We start from the raw sequence: 24,482 nt of genomic DNA on the forward strand, positions 1-24,482 counted from the left end.
TTCAGGTAGTGGTTCGGTTTGTGCCGCGACTTTTGACAGCGATATAAGGCGAATATTTTCTAAAGAAGGATAAATATTGTCCAAAAAAAAAAAATCATCTCAGGCCCACCAAAGTGGACAAAAGTGTTGTTTTTAAATAAAAACCAATGATATGACCAATGATATTTTTTAATTTTTTTATACACACACAAAAATGAAGAAAAAAATGTGTGCAGCATTTATTTACTCTTAATTTAGGCTGACGTCTGCACAACTGAAACACTTTAAACAGATGAAACATTCTGACCCGACAAAGATTTGGCATTTTATTTCTGAAACAACATTAACACGTCATTAAATGTTGTCATTTTGTCAGCTTTTAGTTGTCGATTTTGAAAATATACTAGCTTCAGAACAAAACTGCATGGAATAAACAATTACCAGTTTAATAATGACAGAATCTTCTGGTGAACCTGAATGAAGACAACCGATATAAGGCTAAGGGCATACTGTAATACACACTAAAACCTTCAGACTTGACTAGAGGGACGGCTAACCTGAAAATGTTAAAATAAAAGGGATCTTTTTCACTGACTCAATCACAGAACCAGGGCATCTTCAATGAATAAAATGTCAAGTAACTTTTTTCCATTCTATATTTATATATGTTGCCTGAACTTCAAACTCATTCTAATCAAGAAAGATATTTCTTCATTCAATTTATTGTAGTATTGTATACATTGAGTTGCGACATGGCCTGGAATATACGTAATATTAAATTCTGTTTTTAACCTCATAATACCCTTAAAAAACATGTACTTCAGAACAGCACTGAATTGACCACAGGAAAAGAAATTTAAAAACTAAATGTAATGAAAATCAAAGTACCAAAGATGATTGTCACGGCTTACAAATAGACTGAATTAGAATCAGCACTGGCAATGAAGGTAGATGAGTGGAACACACATGTTCAGACGTTATGACTGCAAAGAGTGACAAATATCAAAATAAACCTCACCCCAACAGACATCAGACATTTATTTGATATACAGTCATTGACGATGAAGTATTTACCCATGTTACACCTCGAAACACGCCGTTAGAAATGCTCGTAACAAAGGCATCGCCATGCATCTCTGAGCTGCACTGTGTCCACTGGACTGACTCGAGTAAGGTGTGGAGACGCGATGTCCTTCCGGTACTCAACGGTACTTCAAACTGACTGCCTTCATTATAATATTTCCCGGCACAGATACAAAATTTCCGTTACTGAGGAAACTGAATAGTGCTGCTGTGTGTTCTGATTCTACTGGTTTCCCTGCAGTGACCACAGGTCTCCAGTTCAATACTTCATCCATCCGTAATCCCACAAAGGTCAGGATGCTGTGTAGAAGCTAAAGACAAACAGGAGTCCTTTACAAATGAGCATAGTTGGAGGAAGAATCCCAGCACCCGTACGTAACAATCTCCAGTCATGGGCTTTACAACTGAACCTCACCTCATCTGTGCTTGTCAATAACTGAGCCCAACCAGAAACTGCTTCCCTGTAATCAGGCATAACCTCAGGTTTGTCTGGTCCCTGTCCCAACTGCCCTGACATGTTACCGTCATCAAAAAAAAGTTATAATTCTGCCCATTTTAAGTACTTAAAGTGGTGTATGAATTTAGTATGGGTCATTAAATCCAGCCAGATAGATGGGGTACAACATCCTTTGTTTTTGTACTAGTCGAATATGTGTGGAAAAAGGTCTAACAAGTTATCACACTCTGTTTTACACAGCTTCCTGTTCCACTATTATCTTAGTACGTGTCAGAATATCCAAGTAGAGCTGTATTTCAACCGTGTTCATCATATAATTTAGATTAATAAAAGAAGTAGGAACAATTAATTTAAATCATCAGTTGTTTTGCATTCCCTCATTGATTAAAAGCCAGAAAAAACCCACAAACCCTTCCTCAAATTTCACCCCAAAATACAACTTGAAATGTCTTCAATTTGCTACTCTGGGATCTGAGAACTAAACAAAACCCAGATTATCCGTGTACGGATTGTACAGCAAGCTAATAACTTCAAGCTGATTGTAGAATGCAGCCTTCATAATCTTCACCTAAAATATATTTCTTTACAGTGTCAGACCAGCATTGGGGGTGCCCAGTGTTTTCCCACGTGGCGAAACAAACCAAGAGAGACAAACACACACAGTATAACCCATCAGCCACAACATCACGACCACTGACGAGTGGAGGGATTAACACTGATTCTGTCTCTTTCTTGGCACCGGTTAGTGGGTGGGACGGATTCTGTAGCAGGAGAACATTTTGCCCTCAAAGCTAATGAGTTAAAAGCCCCAAACGTAGAGTGAGTTTTGTCTGGGCCACCTAGTGATGGGACCTACACAATATTGTGCAAGAGGTCATAATGTTATGTCTGATGAGTGTATTCTCTCTCACACACACACACACACAAACATATATACATACATATAAATATACACATACATACAAATATATACGTATGTATGTGTATGAGGTCATCCACAAAAAAGATGACAAACATCCATCATCCCATTATAAGACAGTGTGTGAACAATCAGTGGTACGAGACCAAACACAGGAGTGTGTTACGATGGATGGTTGTGTGTTTCACACCGACGGTCTTTTGAAACAGTGCAGTGACGACCGCAAACAGTCTCATTCACTGTTTGCTCTCAAACTGGATCACTGGGCTTCATTCTGACAGGAGCAGCGTAGGCATCAGGTAGGCATTCTGGAGCTGCACGTGAAAACGTCTCTTCTTCTACATTAAACACTAACTGGTTTCTGGAACACGCCGTGGGTTCATCCAGTCTCGCTAAAAGGGACGACATTTGCCGCGATGCTGTAAGTGGCCTATCTCTTGTAGTGGCTGGGTGCATCTGCAAACATATACTTCAGTCTGTAGGCTTCAGCCAGGAGTAGGCCTACCTCCTCGTTACCCCAGTGGATAGTAGGAACGTTCTGCAGCAGCATAAGAAGGCCCTGGAAAGCAACACAAAGTTACTGGTGCTGTTCGTATATGCTGCACTTACAAATACAATGTATAAAGGTGTGGGTTAGCGTAGCAGCAATATGGCAGACGTTCATTCATTCATTTATTCATAGTCAAAGCTGCTTCTTCCGCCGTAGAAGTGTTTTCTTCTCCTCAAGAATAAGGAGAAAAATCTTACCAAGAACTAATCTGAATTCAGTTTTTATTTTAATTTATTATACATATGTACAATAAATAAATAAGAATAAATTATTATTATCATTATTATATATTGTGTGATCCTAGGAGCTATGTTGTCAGGGCCATTATGCTCCTGGTAGGGTCTCCCATGTCAAACAGATCCTAGCTCAGGGGTGTCAAACATCACGTCTGTCTTCAAAGGGCCAGATATAACCTATAGATGTAACTCAATGTAATGTAACATAAGTGTAACTGCTCCTTAATGTTAAATAACTGAATTTATTACTGACTCAAGTTAAAAACATTACAGTTACACAGAAAAAACGTGTTTGTTTCTGTTATAAATCTTTTTAGAATAGAAAGTCTTTATTGTCACTATACATAGTATAATATATAGTATAATGACACTTGTCCTCCAAGTGGAGGAGTTCAAGTATCTTTAGGTCTTGTTCTGGAGTTAGAGAATGACAGACTGTAAGATTGACAGATGGATCGGTGCAGACGGAGCCGAGTCGAAAGACGGAACTCCCGAATTACCGGTCAATCTTCTTTAGCGGTGGGTCGTGACCGAAAGGACAAGATCCCAGATAGAAGTCGTTGAAATGAGTTTCTTCCCTAGAGTGGCTGGTCGGAACCCTTAGCAATAAGGTGGGGAGTTCAGTCACCAGGGAGGAGCTCGGAGGAGAGCCGCTGCTCCTTCAGATCAAGCGGATCCAGCTGAAGTGACTCGGGCATCTGTTTCGGATGCCTGGCGGACATCCCCCTGGGGAGGTGTTCCCAACATGTCCTAAAAGACCTAGGACACATTTTAGAGACTATGTCTCTCGGCTGGTCTGTGTTGTGTTGTTTTTTCGTCCTGTAATTATTTCTGGTACATCTTGGGGACTATTACGTTCGTATTTAGGGTAGTAATAGTCTAAAAATGACCTCAAATGGTGGTTATATATTGTTATTCAATAAATAAGAACTTACAAACAATTCAACTTATGAACAACCACTCAAATAATTGTGTTCCTATTTTGAGTACTCCCTGCTAGTGTTTAGTGTGTTATGTTCTTAATTTCAGTATATTAATTTAGCATGTTAGCATGCTAACATTTGGTAGTCACTTGACAAAACAACCTGCTGAGAATGACATTAGTTATGCAGATAAGTAATACAAAAACCACAGTGTTAGCTTGATATGAGATCAAGATTAAAGGCTCACAGATCAACCGCATCACTGAATTCAACTTGCTATAACATGATAAGCACTGCAGGGACTTGAGCACCTGAAAGTCAACCATGGAGAGAATTTCTTTGCGCCACTTGATGAGGAAAGCAGCACAGACATACAGGTGGAAGTGGGAGAACCCCTCTGCTTCAGCCTGAGGACAGCAGAACATCAGTGGAGTCAAACACAACAAGGAGAGATGATCCAGAGGTGGAATAATGTTCATCCTAATCCTAGCAAATGTAACAAATAGTGTACACTGGAACATATCAGTCAGAGCAAATTTTATATAGTTATTGTTCAGGGTGTGGTGGTGTTGCTGATACACTAGTTTGCTGAGGGTGTAAACTGTGATGGACCTGGTAGGTGTCCCAGAGACGTATGGTACAACGAAGTGGCAGCTCCCTCATGAGCAGATTGTTCATCCAGCGGAACGCAAACTGCAGGTACTCAACCTCGTACTTTTTAAAATGACTATGAATGTCAACTAGAGACACAGACAAACACACACACACACACACAAAAAAAGACACAAATTATTTTAAAGAGATGTTTATGATGGCATGAGGCTAAATTAATGGAGCATGAAATGAATCTACTCACCATCTATCCTGCTGACCAGCTCCTCCAAAGCCTTCACTTTGTTCTGAATTCCAGGCTGAGCGAAGGTGTAGTTGTCCTGAAAGGGAACCATCAGTTATCCAACACATTTCTATTCTGAACAGGTGATTATTGGGGTGTCTGTGTGACCAAACCTGGATTCCATCCAGCAGCTTGCTCATGCACCAGAAGCTGTCAGCTTCAATGTTTCTCTGGGTGTCCAGTGGCAGTGCTGCCACTTCGAAGTTCTCCACATCCTCCGCTGCAACGACAAACAGCACTGAATAGAACCAAACTGGGCAACTTTTATCAAGACTCCTAGATCTGTGAATACACGGCTTTGTCCTGAACAAAAAAATGTTCTTGATGACAAACAACTGGCCTCACTCTTCAAGCGGATTGGAAAAGACCAATCTATCCCACAATATCAGTTGGACTACTGGAATTTTTTTAAGCTGAGTAATTGGACGTCAAATGGTGCAGAACAACCCCTGTGAACATAGGTGTTGAAACGACACAACCACAAATCCAGTGTGGACGTAAAGGACAGTAAAGTGGCATCGCTTCACTGAAAAATTAAACCACTGTCACGAAAAATAACCAAATAAATCCAAAGACCAGAGAAATTTTGTTCAGTGTCAATAAATCTCTTTATGAATTTTTCCAGTAGCAACTTACTGACAAACTCTGACAGGAAGACGACAAAGAAAGGTGTAACCAGATCATTTATTCCCTGGACATAACCACTGGCTGGGTGGCGGATGGCCCAAATAAAGAGGATCCGCTCGAACACCTGAGGAATGAAAGAAAACAGTACGATGTTAGAATCTCTTTTGCGGTTTGTTTTTGTTGCAATTTTTGGTAAAGTCAGGAAGCAATGAGTCAAAGTGACAAAAGAGAATTCTGGAAAATCCAGAGGAAAAAAAAAATTGGTTTGCTGAAATGTCTAAATGGACCACATTTGAGGAACCAGTCACACTTTATGAGATTCCTGTTTACACAGAACTTCCTCTGTAGTGTAATCTGATGTGGGGTGTTCCTCAATGGCTGGCAGACACGCTGCTACAGTTAGAGCACATTACCACTGACAGGGGAGTGAACTCTACTGTTGAGACTAACACAACAAAGATTCCTAGCGAGCCGATGCAAAGGATAGTAAAGGAGAGTATAGGCATTATACTCTCCTTTACTCAAAAACCTTAAAAAGGTACAGAATAAAAACAGAAAAAACTGCTGCAGTTACACTACAGTCATACTGCTAAAAACAACTGACTTTCAATATGTACGTAAACCAAGTTTTCTATTATCAGTCTCCTACAGTAATCTACATACACACTCAGATATTCTTCTTACCTCCTGTACTACCGGCTGCTGGAACAAGGGAATCAAAGGGTTGGTTCTTGGAATGTCAATGTGGATCTGACAAGGAGAAACCCAGTGGGATGTCAAACATCTTCTAGGTGACCTCAGATTATTTGCATGGACTTTATTGACATTTCTGACTGACTGAATAGTGGAAGTCCAAAGCCTTCACGTCACTTGCTAACTGGAAGTCTTGTAATACCTGTCTGTAAGTGTCTTTATGGTGCTCGTCTGTCCTGGAGTGGTAATACTGCTCTATGAAGCCAAAGTATTCTTCTCGTTTCCTTTTTAGCACCAGCTCTCTGCGATCCTTGTTGGCAGGCAGGTAACCCTGTGAGACACGTAAAGAGTGGAACGAGATGAAGAGCACTCCACTGAGGGATGACAGGATGATAGAAAGTGTAACGTGATTATTTCATCTTGAGACTTACAGAGAGGAGTCTCCATGTGATTGGCCGGACTTCTCTCGGGATGCCTGACCAGCTGTGTTTCCGGAGCTCTTCTATATCAGCACAGCGGAATAAAAGCAAGTTATTTCACCGCATAAAAAAACCCCAAAGAATTAAACTGGCATAAATCAACGCAAGCTTTCAGTGAAGCGCTCTGCAAATCCCATCTTTGCTCTGGAATTAACAAATTTGTGTATTGGTAAAGCGATAGTTGATTGGCTCTCTTAGTTGGTTTCACTGATAGATATATTTGAATGTCATCTGCATAGCAGTTGGCTAAAAGATTATGCTTTCTTATAATGAACCCATGAGGCAACATTTAGCAAGAAAAAAGAGAATAGGACCAAGAATCAAGCTGTAAGTGAGCAACAGGTGTTAGAGGAAGACTAGTTGGCCAAGATTTCATAAAAGATGATCGGTTAGGCGTGAAGTGAACCACTGACATACCAGCTGAGACAAGATAGGACTGTGTGGTCCAGTGTCAGACCACAAACTTGTTAAAAAAACAAGTCTAATGAGATGTTTTGTGAAATGGGTACTGTCAAGTAGAGTCACACTAGCACAGCAGTTAGCATGGCTGTGTCATAGCAAAATATATTCTGACTTTTGGATTCAAATACATCTGAGAACCTCAGACCTTTCTGGTTGGAGTTTGTATGTTCTCCCCATGTCTGCTCAGTCCTCCGTTTTTCTCCACGTCATGGACCATGGAGTGTGGATAACTTAATGTTTGCAAGATTTTCCATATGTGTGAAGTGTTAATTTTTTTTTTTCTGTTGGCCCAGTGATGAACTGGTACTTTGTTCAGGGTGTAAACTGTTTCTTACCCAATGTCACCTGGGATAGATTGTCGGACCTGGAATATACGGTACATTACATGTCTATGGCCGGTAGTTTGGTTAAGTTTGTTTCAGCTGAATATTGAGCTTGAATTAACATTTAAACTATCAACCCTTTCTCCAATATCAACACTATTGACTCTATATCTACACTGTCATAACTATAACACTATCTACACTACCAACCTTATCTACATTATACAGGTAGTCCTCAACTTACGAACATTCGACTTACAAACATCCAGAGATACAAACAAAAGTGCCCCGCCATATCCAACTATTGTTCTTCAGTTCCCCCTTCTACCACAGAATAGTGTTATTCTGTGTTATTCTCTGCCCCTGCAGCAATTCTGCAGGGGCAGAATGGCTGAGTTCATGCAGCTCCAACACTCATTTGCCCCTCTTATCGTTGTTTATGTTGTTTCTTTCAGCATTTCAGAGCATCTAGCTTCCTACCTCGGATACTTTATGAGAAGATAGTGGTAGTGGTGTCCATCTCTCTGATGACAACTCTGACTCTGACCAGCAACAACTCCTTCCTACTCCTCCTCTTCCTTCCCGCTGTAGGTAAACTATGTGCTACATGCTAGAGTGGCTGTACTCTAAAGAGGTAAACAGTGGCGATCCACGTATTTGTATTACAGAAAAACTTCACTGCACAATGACATTGGAGCTATGCATTTTAAGATGATTACATGTTTTTATCCTTATTTTATTGTACAGTAATATGATGGTTTTCTAGTGCTTTTGAGAGTCCAGTATTTTTGGTGGACAAATGAAAAGTCGGGTGAAATGAAACTTGTAAATTTGACTTTTATTTCTCTGTGCGGTTCTTTAAAATGACATACAGTCGAGAACGACTTAACTCGAAACAAAATGTACCTGTATTTTATTTTTTTTAATGTTTTCTTCTTTTTATGTTGTCAGGTTGTCCCCCCAAAGGAGGTAAATTATGTGGAAAGCTTGGCTTAACTTCTACACCCCCAAGGACAAAATAATTCAGCAGAGGTAGAGATGTAGAAGTTATATTACAATACTACAGGATTTCATTTTGTTACGTGTTGTTTTTAATGTCCTGTGATTGTTTCTGGTAAGTCTTAGGGAATAGCACTTTTGTGCGTAGAGTAGTAATGACGTTTAAACGACTTCAAATGGAGATTATAGGTTACATTTAATAAATAATAACTCACGAACAATTCAGTTTACGAACAACCTCTCAGAAACAATTATGTTTGTATGTTGAGCACTACCTGTAATATTGTCAACATTATACCAACATCAACATTATTATTACACTATATCAATAGCTTAAAACTACTGACACTTTAACACTATCCACACGATCAAAACTATAACATTATAACTATCGACACTGTCAACATTATAACACTACAGGCACTGTAACACTATTGACATTATAACACTACCAACACTATTTACACCATAACACTATTTACACTATCAACATTGTAGCACTATCACTCAGGGCTTTGAACTGGTTCATGGAACCAAAATAAAAACCAGAAACTTTTTTTGTATTTTGCCAGGAACGACAACAAAACCAAAAACTTTAAGGTTCTGAAACAGAGTTGGTTATTCAGAATAATTGTAACTGGTTCATACCACTTTTTTTTTTTTTTTTTTGGTGAAAAAAATATCTGACCTCAGTTTCGATTATATTCATAACAGGTTACAGCGGATATTTAGTGGTGTGTTTTTTCTGTCTTAAACCAATCACAAGATACTTCGTTCAGAGCTTCACGTGTTCGTTTCATTGCAACATAAGCTGCAACTCCTCCGTCTTCCTATGATTGTCCGTCCTGTGTTCCGTAGCTGGATCAGCTGTGTTGTACTGTTTACTGTAGGGACATATCTACAGTATGTTAACTAATTACCTTAATTGCTGATTTAAAAATCCTAATGCAGCCTGCCTATTTATATTTGTTATTAACATGAATAAAAACCATAATTTTTGTTCTAACCGGTTCAGCAACGTCAATTCATGGTTGGAACGTAAAACCAGAAACATTATAATACTGTTTCTGTTTCTAACCAATTGACCCAAAATTTTGGTCCTGCTATCAACAACATAACACTATTAAAATTATAACACTTTCTACACTATAACACTATCTACCATATCTACCCTATCTACACTACAACACTAAAACACTATCTACAATATAACACTATCAAAATTGTAATATTATCTACACTATATACAATATTGACACTACATACACGACAACGCTATCTACCATGTCTACACTATTAACACTAACACTGTCGACACTAACGCTAAAACACTATCAACACTGTCTACACTATAACACTACTTACATTAGCGACACTAACACGTTCTACACTATCAACACTATCTGCAGAGTCTTCTTTTCCTTTCGGCTTTTCCCTTCAGGGGTCGCCACAGCGTATCAGTGTCCTCCATCTAACCCTGTCCTTTGCATCCTCTTCTCTCACACCAACTACCTTCATGTCCTCTTTCACTACATCCATAAACCTCCTCTTTGGTCTTCCTCTAGGCCTCCTGCCTGGCAGTTCAAAACTCAGCATCCTTCTACCAATATATTCACTATCTCTCCTCTGGACATGTCCAAACCATCTCAGTCTGGCCTCTCTGACTTTATCTCCAAAACCTCTAACATGTTCTGTCCCTCTGATGTACTCATTCCTGATCCTATCCTTCCTGGTCACTCCCAGAGAGAACCTCAGCATCTTCATCTCTGCTACCTCCAGCTCTGTCTCCTGTCTTTTCCTCAGTGACACTGTCTCTAGACCAAACAACACCGCTGGTCTCACCACAGTTTTGTACACCTTTCCTTTATCAACACTATCTGCAGACTACTTTTTGTCAAAAAAAAAAAAAAAACGGAGGACGGTTCATTCTCTTTTAGGTTAATTTTCGGCTCTATCAGCCTAAATTCCAAATACTTGAACATTCATATATAGCAGAAAGACATAAAACACTTAATGTTCTGTGTCTGCCACGATGTGGACGATAATGATGATGATGATGTCCTAATTAGGCTTCAACACCATGGCTAAGGGCCAATCACGCCAACATGGCAAGAGGATTTAGCCTAATGCTAACAGTCTGTAAAACGTAATATTAACACCCCATAGATTCAGATCTCACGAGTCATTTTAACTTGACTCAGTAAATCTCAGATTAAGTCAACAATTGGCACTTTTGGTCTTTCTTGTTGGCGTATCATCTGCAGCGTTTCCTCTTTCTTTTGTCTTCATCTCTGTTAACGTCTGGGCAGGAAACGACCCCATAATGTATTTATGTTCGTGGAGACGTTCACCAACATGGAGACTGAAGACAATTCCATCAGGTGGAAAGTTAGAGCAGCAATGTAGACGATAGACTAGCTGTCAGAACACTGTCACAACCTGCCTCTTAGTTCAGATTTTTTCAAATTAGTGATGGGGTTGTTTCCCTGAGGATAAAACTCATTCAGCAGAGGTAGAGATGTAAAAACCAGAGGGGGGACAGTCCCCTCCATCAATCCACACTATCTGCAGTATCGACACTATCAACACTGTCAACAATCGCTGTACCTAGGTCGGTGTTGGGGGTAGCAAGCAGCTGCTTGAATTTGTCCAGCCGACTCTTGTCCCGCACTGTCATGGGTGGTGCCCCCGATGCATTCTGGTCCGAGATACGAGCCACCAGGGGAATGATGGGACGGACTGGAACTTTGTTTTGCTTCTGCAGTGTGGAACGAACTGTAGAGGAAAATGGAAACATTTAAAAAAAATCAATAAAAATAAAACGTATCGTATTTTACATTTCAGAGAAGAAATTCAGCTCAGAATGTTCTCCAACAAGTCCGAGCCCTAAATATCTGACATTAAAATGCACTGATTACAGTAAATAAAAATTCAGCTCTTGCAAAGTTTGAGAAAAAACAACAAACATTTCCAACATTTGTCACTATTTTGATGAACTACATGTACAGAAGAAAGCAGCTCCATTTCTATTTATCAGCATACCTTACATGAAGGGACCACCACAGTATTTTTAACAATCTAACCACATTCATTCTTAGGTGCCTCAGGTTACTCTGAAAAATCATCATCTCTTTGTTTTACTTTTGAAGGATTAACATAAAATAAGTTAACATAAAATTATTTTCATCATTAAAATAAAACAGTTGGGATTATGAAATTTTGCATCAACTAATTTCATTCACTTTAACATATTTTCATGTAAGAATTATTTTATTTCTGAAAAGGCAGATTTTTTTTTTTTTTACACTTTGTTCATGGTTTTCTCTTGGGACATTATCAAGGTGCTAGCTAGCTACGAACGGGTAGCGACACATCCACTCACCAAGCAAATTTAAAAAAGAAAATTGATTCTTTTAAGATGGAATGGCTGTCAGAGCTCAGGGGGCCTGTGTATATGCCCAGACACATGAAAAATTAGAGGGAACATTGACCTGGACCCGACAGAGTTGACCCACTTTCACATTATTTTATTAAACACGCAATTGAGAAGGCTGAAATTACTATATTAAATTATTTTCGTCATCATCTTCATTGATGGCCATCTGATGAATGGTTCTGTAGCTGTTTCACCTTACCTGAGGACGTGTTGAGGTACGTGTCGCTGCTCGACCTGACGACCGCTCCGCTGACGTGCTTGAACTCTGCGTCCTCCTGCATGTCCTGCTGGTTTTGAGCTGGTAGGCTGTGAGATACCCCAGTGTCTGTGTCGCCAGCCTGATTTCACACATTAAAACATGTTCGCTCGTTTAAGGACAACTCATTACATTCATGATCCTGGGACAAAGACTGTCCTGTCCATACCTGATTCTGTGTGGATGGAGAGTGCAGGCCCGACAGTGGAGCTGGAGGGCCAGGGGTCCTGGGGAAATCCTCATCCTCCTCATCGTCAATGTCCCAAGCATCATTGGTACTGCAGGCAAACTCATGGAAACTAGAAGCCTTTTTAGACTTGAGGTTGTTCAATTTGGGTTTTGTGTCTTTGGGATACCTGTAGAGTGCAAATCAATCAAACAGAAATGGAAAAGTTAAAGACGGTCGGATGAAGCAGTAGCTCCTACAACTCCTTCAAAAATTATGGAATTATCATTCTTGGAGGATGTTCATTCAACTGTTTGGTTGTGTAGAAAAAAAAACTAATCAATAACGTGCTTTAAAACTATTATGTGTAAATGACGACTTTAAGAAACTTTTTTTTTCTTGAAGAGAAAGAAAATAGTTATCTGTTAAACCTGGTGTTTCAGATCAAGCAGAGGAAAGAAAATGGAAATAGTCAATTGTGAGGAAAGTGTAGTCATGTGTAGGCGCCATCATTAGCAGCACGTCTGGTTTTGACAACAGCTTGAATTGTTTGAGGCATGGACCTAACCCCTGACAAACAGTATTCTCCTTCAGACAGACTCCGACCGTCTCATATTGTTGTTCCCAGATCAGTGTTCAACTTGTGTCATTGGATTAAAATTGGATTGAGATACGGATTATTTGGAGGCCGTTTCAGTTATATTATTGGAGGGTTGGCTTGTTGTAAATATATTTATATGGTTGCTTGTTTGTTTTTATACTTGATCTTTGTACATGAGTTTTTGGACGGAGAGCTGTCTTTAAAAATGTCATTTTACACTTGTGTATGATGACATTAAAGTCATTCTATTCTATTCTATACTGTCCCAGATCATCAAAAACTCTGGACATTTGCTTATTTTCTTCATTTTGTTTTAATAAATTTCTGCTATCATCGCCTCTCCCTGTGCAGATTGGGTCTGACTCCAGTTCCTCCTCATTTAAACCTCATATGTTCTACTTTATATTTTCTGTTTAAGACCAATTGCTAATTTTCTAGTGTGCTACCTTGTTACGACCTTCCCATTTTGTTTGTAATTGGCCCAGATTTTCAACCCAGCTAACCGGGAACACCCCGCAACTTTTGCAACGTTCCGTGAAGTTTTACCTTGTTTTTAATTTTTGATTTTTTTTGATTTTCAAATTAAAAATTAAAAACAAGGTTTTACCTTTTACTTAGTTCTTAAATACTCTTTCAACTAGAATGTTTCATGTTGGAGCCATGATTCATTTCAAGTTGTCTAAGCGCTATTTTTTGAGTACAGACTAATTACCAGATTTAATCTGATACCAGTGTTTATTTTTAACTGGATATTACTGGATGATTCCATATTACCCTCAAAATTGAGTGATTCCACATTTTTTTTCCTCTGCTTGATTTAGGGTTAGGGTCACAGGTAGGGTTAGCAGCTGTTTGTTTTTTATGTTAGTCATATTGTCTTTTACTCCACGATTAAACGGTAGAAGGAACAAATACCAAAAGTGATGATATATACACAGCAGGTGAGAGAAGATACCACAACAAGGGGGACATTAAATGTAACAGAAAGGGAACCAAATAAAACAATCCAATCCACAGTAATAAAAAATAATAATAAAAAAAAACACCCCAAGAGGTAAAATAAAGCTGACAATAAGGTCGGTGCAAATACAATGCATCCATGTGGGTAACATGACACCATGTAATCCGGTTGCATTCAGCACTTACGTGCGTCTCAGTCGTGAGTCGAGAGGCGGATGCTGTGCTCCATACACTGGCTGTATGCTGCAGAATGCGACACATGACAAGCTGTCACCTCTCTGAGCTTCACAGTCTCTGGCCTAGCTGGTGTTAGAGATTGTCTGACTGAAGCTCTACGCTTACATGTGTTGCTGTGGTTAGGTTTGTTACTAGTCAGTAGTTCCTTCAAATTACATTTCTGGAAAATACATATAACAATGCATCAATGCACACACACACACACACACACACACACACACACACACACACACACACACACACACACACACACACACACACACACACACACAGGCATACAATAGAATGGGTAAAAAGTAGTGGGACAGATCTCCCTTACACCGAAATGAGGTTTCCTCAACGAGTGTGTCTGTTGTAACTTTTACAAGTCAGACGAAAAGCCTTCAAAGCCCAACGCCTGAAAAACACCCAACATCGCTCCTACAAGGTCTACAGTTGACACAATATGCATACACTCCCAACTTGTCTGACAGCAAATGTTGAGAGTCAGGTAATGCGCTCTGAGCGTCTGCCAAATCCAGACTCACCTGTCAAACGGCCTCATGTCTGAATTCTGAGAACAATGTTAGAAATCTGACTTTTTAGAATAATAAATAAGAAGGACAGTGATTGACAGAACAGCTGCCTTGACAGGAGAGAGACCAGAAGTCCGACCAGATCAGGAGACATAATGATCAAAATTGAAGTCAAAATGAACTGCGACAATAACGCAAAGCGCGACAATAATGTTCAAACGGATACTAGCGAGAGATCATTGAGGTAAATATCTGAATTTTTTAAATTCCACACGTAAGAACTGCAGCAATGTACGCTGCCTGGATTTGTCTTCACCTGCAAACGTTCAAAGACGTCCTTCCCTCAGCAGCTAAGCTAAAAAAATAAAAAAAAATCTCTTACATGTTTTTAATTCCGGTGTTACGTATTTGAAAAAAACATTTTAAATCCGATGCTTTCTGCTCCCCCGTTTGAAATTCAACAACATAGAACCAGATGGTCCAGAACTCAGTCGTCATCACGACCAGAACCTCCATGGTTTCACACTCCTGTCAACAAATCCTGACTGTCTTCATTATGTTATATCACACCTTAAAACACACCTGTCCACCCTGTCCCCATTGTGCTGACCTTAACCCTAACCCTAATGGTAACCCTAACCCATCATGTTGACCCTAACCCTAACCCTGACCTCATCATGCTGGCCCTAAAATAAAAATCACGTTTACGTCATAAGGTCATCGTTCAAACTAGCTTAGCTTTTGTTAGCATATAACCAAGAGCAAAATATCATTAGTCACATGTCCAACTGTGGCTCAGACCTCGGGATAACAGATGTCAATCAAATGGGTGTCATTTGTATAAATAAACTGACTGCAGGCCTGAGAACAAGGCTGGCGAGCGGGCGGGGCCAGCGTCTCTCGTTGGACGACTTCACACGCGTCTCACTCACAGCCCACCGAGGACAGACAGCGAGACAAACGAGTGACTCTCGTCGAAGTAAGACACACTCAGAGTCAGGAGACAACAACAAGGTCCACAACAACAACCCAACGCCCGTGAACGTCTCCGCGTCCGCGGCGAAAAGAGGTTGTCTCAAAGAGCACACGTCCAAAGACACGTGGAACCTCCTGCGGGAACGGAGGACGTGTTGAACCTGTTTCCACACCGACTCTACGGCAGATGTTCATTTATCTTGAATTTATTTTGACATGAAGCAAAGACTCAAGTCAACACAATATTTGATTTGTGTGTCTGAACTTAGGCCATGTGACACCGTTTCATGTAAGACACACATTCTTATTTCTCGCAGTATCAGAAGGACGAGGGCATGTCCTCGCCGGACACCTGGACGGACTCCAGAACCCACGCGCCTCTACATCCATGAAGGTTTTTTTTTAAATGAATTTCATCTTTTGTCTGAATTTTGTCACGCTCCTTCATTTGACCGTCATTCAAAACGAAGACGTATTTAATTCGTTCGTAACTGAATGTCGTGAGTCGGACGTTGAAACTGTATCGAAGTCGTTTTTAAGTCACTGATGAGTCGTTGGTCTAAACCGTCCAGAGGTTTGGCGTCTCGCTCTTGTCTTCGCTGTGTAGAACGAGACATCAGCGGGGTTAGGGCTCAGAGACATTCCACCGTCTCATGTCCACCGTCTCATGTCCACCGTCTCATGTCCACCGTCTCATGTCCACTGTCTCATGTCCACTCTCATGTATCTGTCTCATGTACTGTATCTGTCACACGTCCACTGTCTCACGTCCACTGTCTCATGTCCACTGTCTCACGTCCACTGTCTCATGTATGTCTCATGTCCACTGTCTCATGTACCTGTCTCTCACGTACCTGTCTCACATCCACTCTCAGGTCCACTGTCTCACGTCCACTCTCACGTCCACTGTCTCATGTCCACTGTCTCATGTCCACTGTCTCACGTCCACTGTCTCATGTCCACCGTCTCATGTCCACCGTCTCATGTCCACCGTCTCATGTCCACTGTCTCATGTCAACTCTCATGTATCTGTCTCACGTCCACTGTCTCACGTCCACTCTCATGTCCACTGTCTCATGTCCACTGTCTCATGTCCACTGTTTAATGTCCACTGTCTCATGTCCACCGTCTCATGTCCACCGTCTCATGTCCACCGTCTCATGTCCACTGTCTCATGTCCACCGTCTCATGTCCACCGTCTCATGTCCACCGTCTCATGTCCACCGTCTCATGTCCACCGTCTCATGTCCACTGTCTCATGTCAACTCTCATGTATCTGTCTCACATCCACTGTCTCATGTCCACTCTCATGTATCTGTCTCATGTACTGTATCTGTCTCACGTCAACTGTCTCATGTCCACTGTCTCATGTCAACTCTCATGTATCTGTCTCACATCCACTGTCTCATGTCCACTCTCATGTATCTGTCTCATGTACTGTATCTGTCTCACGTCAACTGTCTCATGTCCACTGTCTCATGTCAACTCTCATGTATCTGTCTCACGTCCACTGTCTCACGTCCACTCTCATGTCCACTGTCTAATGTCCACTGTCTCATGTCCACCGTCTCATGTCCACCGTCTCATGTCCACCGTCTCATGTCCACCGTCTCATGTCCACCGTCTCATGTCCACCGTCTCATGTCCACTCTCATGTATCTGTCTCACGTCCACTGTCTCACGTCCACTCTCATGTCCACTGTCTCATGTCCACTGTCTCATGTCCACTGTCTAATGTCCACCGTCTCATGTCCACCGTCTCATGTCCACCGTCTCATGTCCACCGTCTCATGTCCACCGTCTCATGTCCACCGTCTCATGTCCACCGTCTCATGTCCACCGTCTCATGTCCACCGTCTCATGTCCACCGTCTCATGTCCACCGTCTCATGTCCACTGTCTCATGTCAACTCTCGTGTATCTGTCTCACATCCACTGTCTCATGTCCACTCTCATGTATCTGTCTCATGTACTGTATCTGTCTCACGTCAACTGTCTCAAGTCCACTGTCTCATGTATCTGTCTCACATCCACTCTCACGTCCACTGTCTCATGCATGTCTCATGTACCTGTGTCACGTCCACTGTCTCACGTATGGATCTCACGTCTGTCTGAGTGACTCCTCTCGGTCCCACAGACAGACAGGTTCGTCTGTAGCTCCGGGGGGGGGGCAGTCGGTACGGGTGAGAGTCGAACCCACAACCACAGACAACCATAGAAACGATCCCTGAAGCTGAGCCCTGCTCTGCTAGAAGCACACACACACACACACACACACACACACACACACACACACACACACACACACACACACACACACACGGACGTGGTTCCGGTCGGTTACGCCGGCCCGTCATGTGTTCGATGCCCCTGACACTCACGCTACCAGAGGAGAAAGAACCGCCGCCCACCTCCCGGGACCCTTCGTGTTTCTCCTCCAGAACTGGATCCTGCTGTCGGTGGCCATACTCGGATCACTCGCCCCCCCCCCTCTTCACTCCGAAACCGGTTCCTCGTACGAGTCCACCACGGGGATTCGGTGTCCGCAGGTCATCGGGTCCAGCCCGGCCCCGCTCAGCGCCTCCCGGTCCTCCTCATGCGGTTGGACCGACCAGCACACCGGAACAGGGAGACTTTAGACCAGGCAACGAGAGCGGCAGCGAACCGGAAGCCGCCATCTTGGCGAACACTGACGGAAGCGTGTGATTGGTGGGTTGTAGGAGCAGGTGCAGTGAAAGCGGCCAATAGGAGCAGGGAGGCGGGGCTCCAGTGGAACATCGATGGAGACGCTCCTGGTGACCTGATGGTGAGGAGCTGGAAGCCACAGGCAGGAAGAAGGCTGGTGCTCATCCCGACACGGAAGTGGAGAAAAGAGTTGACGCCCACATTTGTGACGTCTGCTGTCAGGTGGTGAGGGGGCGGGGCGAGACTCAGGCGGACATAGGTTCAGAGTAAATACTGGATCTCAGAGGCTGGGGTATATAATGTATATATATATATATATATATATATATATATATATATATATATATATATATATATATATATATATATATATATATATATATATATATATATATATATATATATATATATATATATATATATATATATATATATATGCGCACTGTATATACTGTATATGTGTGTGTATATGTATATATATACTGTATATACTGTATATGTGTGTATATATATATATATATATATATATATATATATATATATATATATATATATATATATATATATATATATATATGGGGTATATATACATATATGGGGTGTGTGTATATGGGGTTTTATTGTGATTGTCAGTGTTTGTGTGTTCACCCATCCATCCATCCACCAAATATCTTCCCAACTGTTGCAGATAGAAAGATGAAAGAAAACGCACATTACTCAGGCAGCAAAGGGGATGTAAATGAGATGACCTTTGACCGTGAGAAAAGTAGGTCAAGGACAAATTTTGACTTTGGTACAATTTTTTTGCACATATTTCAGAAACCGGATAAGATAGAAAGACGAAACAAAAGGCGTTATATTCAGGGAGGCAAGGGGATGAATATTAAATCACAACATTGACCCTGAAAAACTAGGTCAAGGTCAAATTTTTCGTGTTCATACCTGTTTAGGTACACATCTCTGAAACCTGATGAGATATAATCACCAAACAAAAGCAACATTTTCAGGAGGCCAGAGGCACAAAAATGTGTAGGTCAGGGTAAAATTTTGAATTCAGGTGTGTCCCGGGGTGTTGCAGTCTCTGACTGCCTTGTTACAAGTTGTGACCACAATCCTAAACAGTTCCTCCACTTTTTCCCAGATGCTGCGCCGCCCTCCTTCCTCCACATGAGGGTAGGCATTCCCCGACACAACCACAGAGCCTTGGCCAAAACCAGCTGATCTGCTTTATTTACTGTCAATAGTTAGAAGTGGTTCCTATTTTCCTGCCTGTTCCATCTGGACAACAGGTACCTGAGCTTATGGCAGACCACACCCAAAGCATTTGGCTGCTCAGTAAATCAATTTTAGGTGATGTTCACCAGGTGATGTTGTTCCTCTGAGTCGCGTGACCTACGCTGAGCGGTGTGCAGTCCAACTGCCCTATTCAAATACAAGCAAACTGGGGCTGTGGCAACCCGCCTGAGTGTCAGCTTACATACTGGCCAGCATTTGAATGGCTTCTATCTGTTTGTTTAGGGAAATCACTGAACTTCCCACCTGTCTTCAACGGTTTCAACTGACAAAATCCAGGTGAGAGTTGATATTTTGGATACTTGCTCGGCTGGTGTAGTGTTAGATAGAGGTTTGGAATAAGTGTCCATCATAGATGTTATGTCATTACGAAGGAGAACGTTTTCTAGTATCATCCTTTTCTCATGATTTCTTAGGGATTCTGTACCTTTCCTCAAGTTGGTCTTGTGACTTTTTGCTTCTGTGGTGATGTGACCCGCCGAGGGGGGGAAAGTGGTGTCAAAGGAGGAGGCTGATAAGAGACACACTAATGGAGTCACAAGGCAGGACAATGGGAACTGTGTTTGGGACTACGAGAGTCGCCCGGAGCACAAAAGCTTGCCAAACAACATTCTGCATTTAATGTGAAAATTATCCTGCCGGCCTCACTGTGTCCGTTTGTAAATGGGAGTCTTTTCTTTTTTTTTTTTTTTGTAATAAGTCAGCTGGAATTCAAATGTTTTTTTGTTTTGTTTTTTAAGTCAAGAAAGGGTGTTCTAAAATACATGCATAATGTGCTTTTTCATGGCGTGTGTTTGGTGAAGTTTAAGCCTCTGGCTCTGATTTTAGTTGTGTGACCCACTGGTTTAGTCCCCCCCCCCCACATCCTCACCCGTTAAAAGATAGCATTGTGACTAGTGCTCGTCCAAAATGATGAAGCTGCAACAAAACCTCTCTGACGGCCGTCTTTAAGGAAATAAGGGCTTTTCTCTCTTTTATTTACCTGTGAAACAGTGTCTGTTTTGTTCTCCACTTTCGTTCAGCATTTTAAGAACTTTTGGGGAATAATAACTTTTACATAAAGAAAAGTTGCACTTTTTTTTAAAAAATCATATGGTAATTTTTAATTTATTCAAAGCTTTTGTTAAAAGGTGAGTTTTTTTCTCTTTTATTCTGTTAAACTACTTAAACATTAAAAAAAAAAACTGTTACGTGCTACAATTTTAAGATTGGAATGTATTGATGACCAGTGTTTGCAGGGAATAGCGGTTTTACTTTTGAAGACAGATTTTTTGTGGCATTACTGTTAATACATTCAAAAACACATCAATATGCAAAGACATTTTTTCTTATAAAACATTATTTGTGTATTAAACGTTTCTTAAATATTGGGAAGTCAGAGTGAAAAGAAGCAATTCTTAAACCAAAACTTCTTCATCTTTTTTCTTTTTTTTTTGGACACTTTTTCATCTTAATTATTCGGCCACAATCTTCATAAATATATTTTCAAAATGGTAAAAGAAGAGGAATTCTGACCTTTGGTCTTTTGTCTTTAGGAGTATACTTCATGTCAAGGTCAAACTATCGTCACCGGCTTTGCTCACATGTTCTCACTGTGACCATGAAAACGTGTGAATTCTCTGAGAAAGGTAAGACTGTGTGTGTGTGTGTGTGTGTGTGTTACAGTATAAGTTTTACGATCATGACACATGTGTAAAGCACATCTGCTCGCCAGTACATCAATGCTGTTAATGTTGTGTGTACATGTAGTGACGACATACGTGTTCGACGTGTCGCAGGCGTGATCTGAAAGCTGGTTGGACACCATGATAAAGGTGATGTAGTTTAGGGTTAGACAGTAGAATGGTAAGCTCCCACCTATGCTCGTGTTTCTAGCAGCGCCAAGAAGGAGTCAAAGCCTCCGAGTCACGTTTGTGTCCAACAGGAACACTTGTGTAACAACCGGTGTTCTCGTGTGTTTTGAAAGTGTGTTTGTGTTGCTGCCAGTCTTTGCCCAGACTTTCCTAGAAATGATATTTAAATATCAATGAAAATTTATAGAGACTAATAAATAATTCAAATAAAATAAACACATTTGGGAAATTAAAAGGTTTTTGCCGCAGCTCAGGTGGAGTGAAGCTGCTCGAAGCGGACAGTGCTGTAATGTTTCCAATCATCAGGGAACAAATGGCAATAATCAATATGTGACTAATAAGAGTCAGAGTGTTGGAGTGATGAAGTGCATGAATTCAGAGGAGTCGGAATGAAATAAATAAAAGCACGAGGTGGATACACCAACAAAAATGTTCCTTTTGTGCCACAAATTATTCAGTTTCACACAACTATAGGCAAAAAGAAAAAAAAGAAATAAAAATAAGATGAATGTAGCTGAACTGTGTTGCTGCTTTGTGTGTCTTAAAGGGGTCGTGTGTGTCACCCCCCCCCACCCCCGCCCCCAGGGGCTGTTCAGGGACACCAGGGGGTTGTTCCTCTAAGGATAATTACGATCGCAGCTTGTCACACGGTACATTGAAATGTGTTTTACTTCATAAGAATGTTGTCTACAAAGAACTCCTCCCGGGTTACTAATGAGGGTAGAGTATCATGTTTCCATGGCAACAACATAGAGACGTTTGGCTTCCAGAAGTGATTAGAAATTCCATAGAAGTGACACATGAACCATGAAAACATGCAAACAAACACAAATAAAGAATAATCAGCAGTAACATAAGGGCCATCGTTTCTAACATGACGCTGACTTATGACATTAGAACACACTTCACCTGTTTATTTTTAATCAAAATTTTCAATTGCCATAATGAGAAATTCCAAGATTTACCGTGTTTGGCACATTGAGGCTTGTTTATGAGATTTCAGTGCATTTCAGCTACATTCCAAATGTTTGGGGTGTCTCAGATTTCTATAACGGTAACTTCCTGTTCTTCTACCCGGGCAGACAGTGGAAGCAGAAGTCCTTCTGCTGTACAGTCACTTCACTTAGCAGGAACAGCTTCCAGCCAATCCCTTCTTTCTGTCTAGTTCTTCAGTGTTTAATGAAATTTTCTTGATTTTCGAACCACATTTAGGTGAACTTGCTGCATTCCAGCCACCTACATGGGGCATTAGTGCATCCTTTATATCCTGCTCCAGGTCATGGATGGACTCATGAGATGAATGAAGCTAGAATAAGTTGATTAGTGGGACAAACAGCAGATCTTTATTCCAATATTTCAATTTAAATGTTTAAACTCAATGATGGAGACTGATCACTGCTTTTGGAAACTCTTGAATCCCTGGATCCTGGGTTCTAGAAGCTCTTACTCCACATTTGTTGGCACCTGATAGTCAAGGGTTTTGTGTAACAGGGTGAGAAATTTAGATTCTGTTCTGGTTTTTATAGGGAATCTATGCAGACAGTCCAACACAACAGATCTGTGCTCTCTCTCAGAGTTGTGTTTTGTATGGGAGTTAAAGGAGGTCCTGATTACTCATGGTGGATCTGTATGCCGTTCCTCTTGTGTTACGTCCTTAGACGTTGGAGATGTTTTGGACTCAGCTCAATAACCGTTGTTTTATCAGAAGAAAGCAACAGGAAATGAGATTGCTTCTGATTTTGATGTACATTAAATGTGGATGAAGTTGACTTCAGACAGCTTTTGTTAGATAAAAACACAACGTTGTTGATCAGATTTAGTAAGAGACCAACGAAGGATTTTTTGATCATATACCTTTACCAAGTAATTTTTGGAAATGTGGTTGCATTAAAACTACTGCGCTGACTCAGCTTGGTGTGGGGCCTGAGCGTCTTGGGTCACGTCGGGTCATGTTGGGGTTAATGGACGTGGATCATGGAGCGGTTCAAACACAGAAAGATCAGTTTTTGTCAAGGTTTTCCACATCAAGAACCTCAGAATACCAACACCAATCATTTGATAGGGTTTTGTTCATGGTTTATCTCACAGGAATTTTGCCTTTGGATATTTTATAACAGAAAGGATGTGACACTATGACCCATCTCAGAGTGACCTAATAGGGTAAAAAAAACAATGATGCTGTGATCTGATGAACACCTCCACGAACCTGAAGGACCAACTATAAAGGACCCTTTATAGCTCCTGCTATAAGTCAGTAATATGTGTGAGGAACCATAAAGACCATTGTTTTGTTTTGTGTTTTTGTTTTGTTTTTTGTTTTGCTTTTTTGTTTTGGGGGGGGGTTGTTTTTTTGTTTTGTTTTTGGGTTGTTTTGTTTTTGTTTTGTTTTGCTGTGTTTTGTTTTGCTTTGCTTTTTGTTTTGTTTTTATGGTTTTTGTTTGTTTTGTTTTTGTCGTTGTTTTGTTTTTGTTTGTATTTTTATTGTTTTGTTTTGTTTTGTTTTGTTTTGTTTTGCTTTGCTTTGCTTTGCTTTGCTTTGCTTTGCTTTGCTTTGCTTTGCTTTGTTTTGTTTTGTTTTGTTTTGTTTTGTTTTGTTTTGTTTTGTAATGCACTGACAGACATCAGAAGAGGGAGGATGTGCTTTGTTCTATCATATAACAACTGGGTCTCACACACACACACACACACACACACACACACACACACACACACACACACACACACACACACACACACACACACACACACACACACACACACACATACACTTAGTATGCGAGTACAGTCAGTCAAAAAACTAGGGAGTGAGGTTTAGTGTGTGTGTGTGTGTGCGTGCGTGCGTGCGTGCGTGCGTGCGTGCGTGCGTGTGTGTGTGTGTGTG

At 40.9% G+C, this 24,482-nt stretch overlaps 2 protein-coding genes across 4 annotated transcripts in view; one reads left to right on the top strand and one right to left on the bottom strand.

The window, feature by feature from the left end:
- Positions 1 to 292: 292 nt before the first annotated feature.
- On the bottom strand, positions 293 to 18,568 carry tbc1d22b (TBC1 domain family, member 22B). Of its 2 annotated transcripts, XM_068304552.1 has the most exons (14): positions 18,182 to 18,568; positions 14,231 to 14,287; positions 12,487 to 12,673; positions 12,261 to 12,399; positions 11,233 to 11,400; positions 6,794 to 6,864; positions 6,565 to 6,693; positions 6,354 to 6,419; positions 5,679 to 5,793; positions 5,156 to 5,262; positions 5,004 to 5,079; positions 4,760 to 4,887; positions 4,459 to 4,554; positions 293 to 2,997 (listed from the first exon to the last, which is right to left on the bottom strand). In XM_068304552.1, the coding sequence occupies exons 1-14, from the start codon at positions 18,235 to 18,237 to the stop codon at positions 2,869 to 2,871; spliced, it is 1,524 nt and encodes a 507-aa protein (XP_068160653.1). In that variant the 5' UTR covers positions 18,238 to 18,568; the 3' UTR covers positions 293 to 2,868. The 2 variants fall into 2 exon arrangements, with proteins under 2 accessions (XP_068160653.1, XP_068160663.1); XM_068304562.1 differs by lacking the exon at positions 14,231 to 14,287.
- Positions 18,569 to 19,895: 1,327 nt separating this feature from the next.
- Positions 19,896 to 24,482, top strand: part of myt1b (myelin transcription factor 1b) — a 100,785-nt gene continuing 96,198 nt past the window's right edge. For both annotated transcript variants that reach the window (XM_068341706.1, XM_068341707.1), the window contains exons 1-3: positions 19,896 to 20,027; positions 20,165 to 20,878; positions 21,284 to 21,376. In XM_068341706.1, the coding sequence (XP_068197807.1) occupies positions 21,295 to 21,376 (82 nt within the window). In that variant the 5' untranslated portion in view covers positions 19,896 to 20,027; positions 20,165 to 20,878; positions 21,284 to 21,294. The remainder of the gene's footprint in view (positions 20,028 to 20,164; positions 20,879 to 21,283; positions 21,377 to 24,482) is intronic.

Source organism: Antennarius striatus, chromosome 2, assembly GCF_040054535.1.
Source record: "Antennarius striatus isolate MH-2024 chromosome 2, ASM4005453v1, whole genome shotgun sequence".
Classification (NCBI taxonomy): Eukaryota; Metazoa; Chordata; class Actinopteri; order Lophiiformes; family Antennariidae; genus Antennarius; species Antennarius striatus.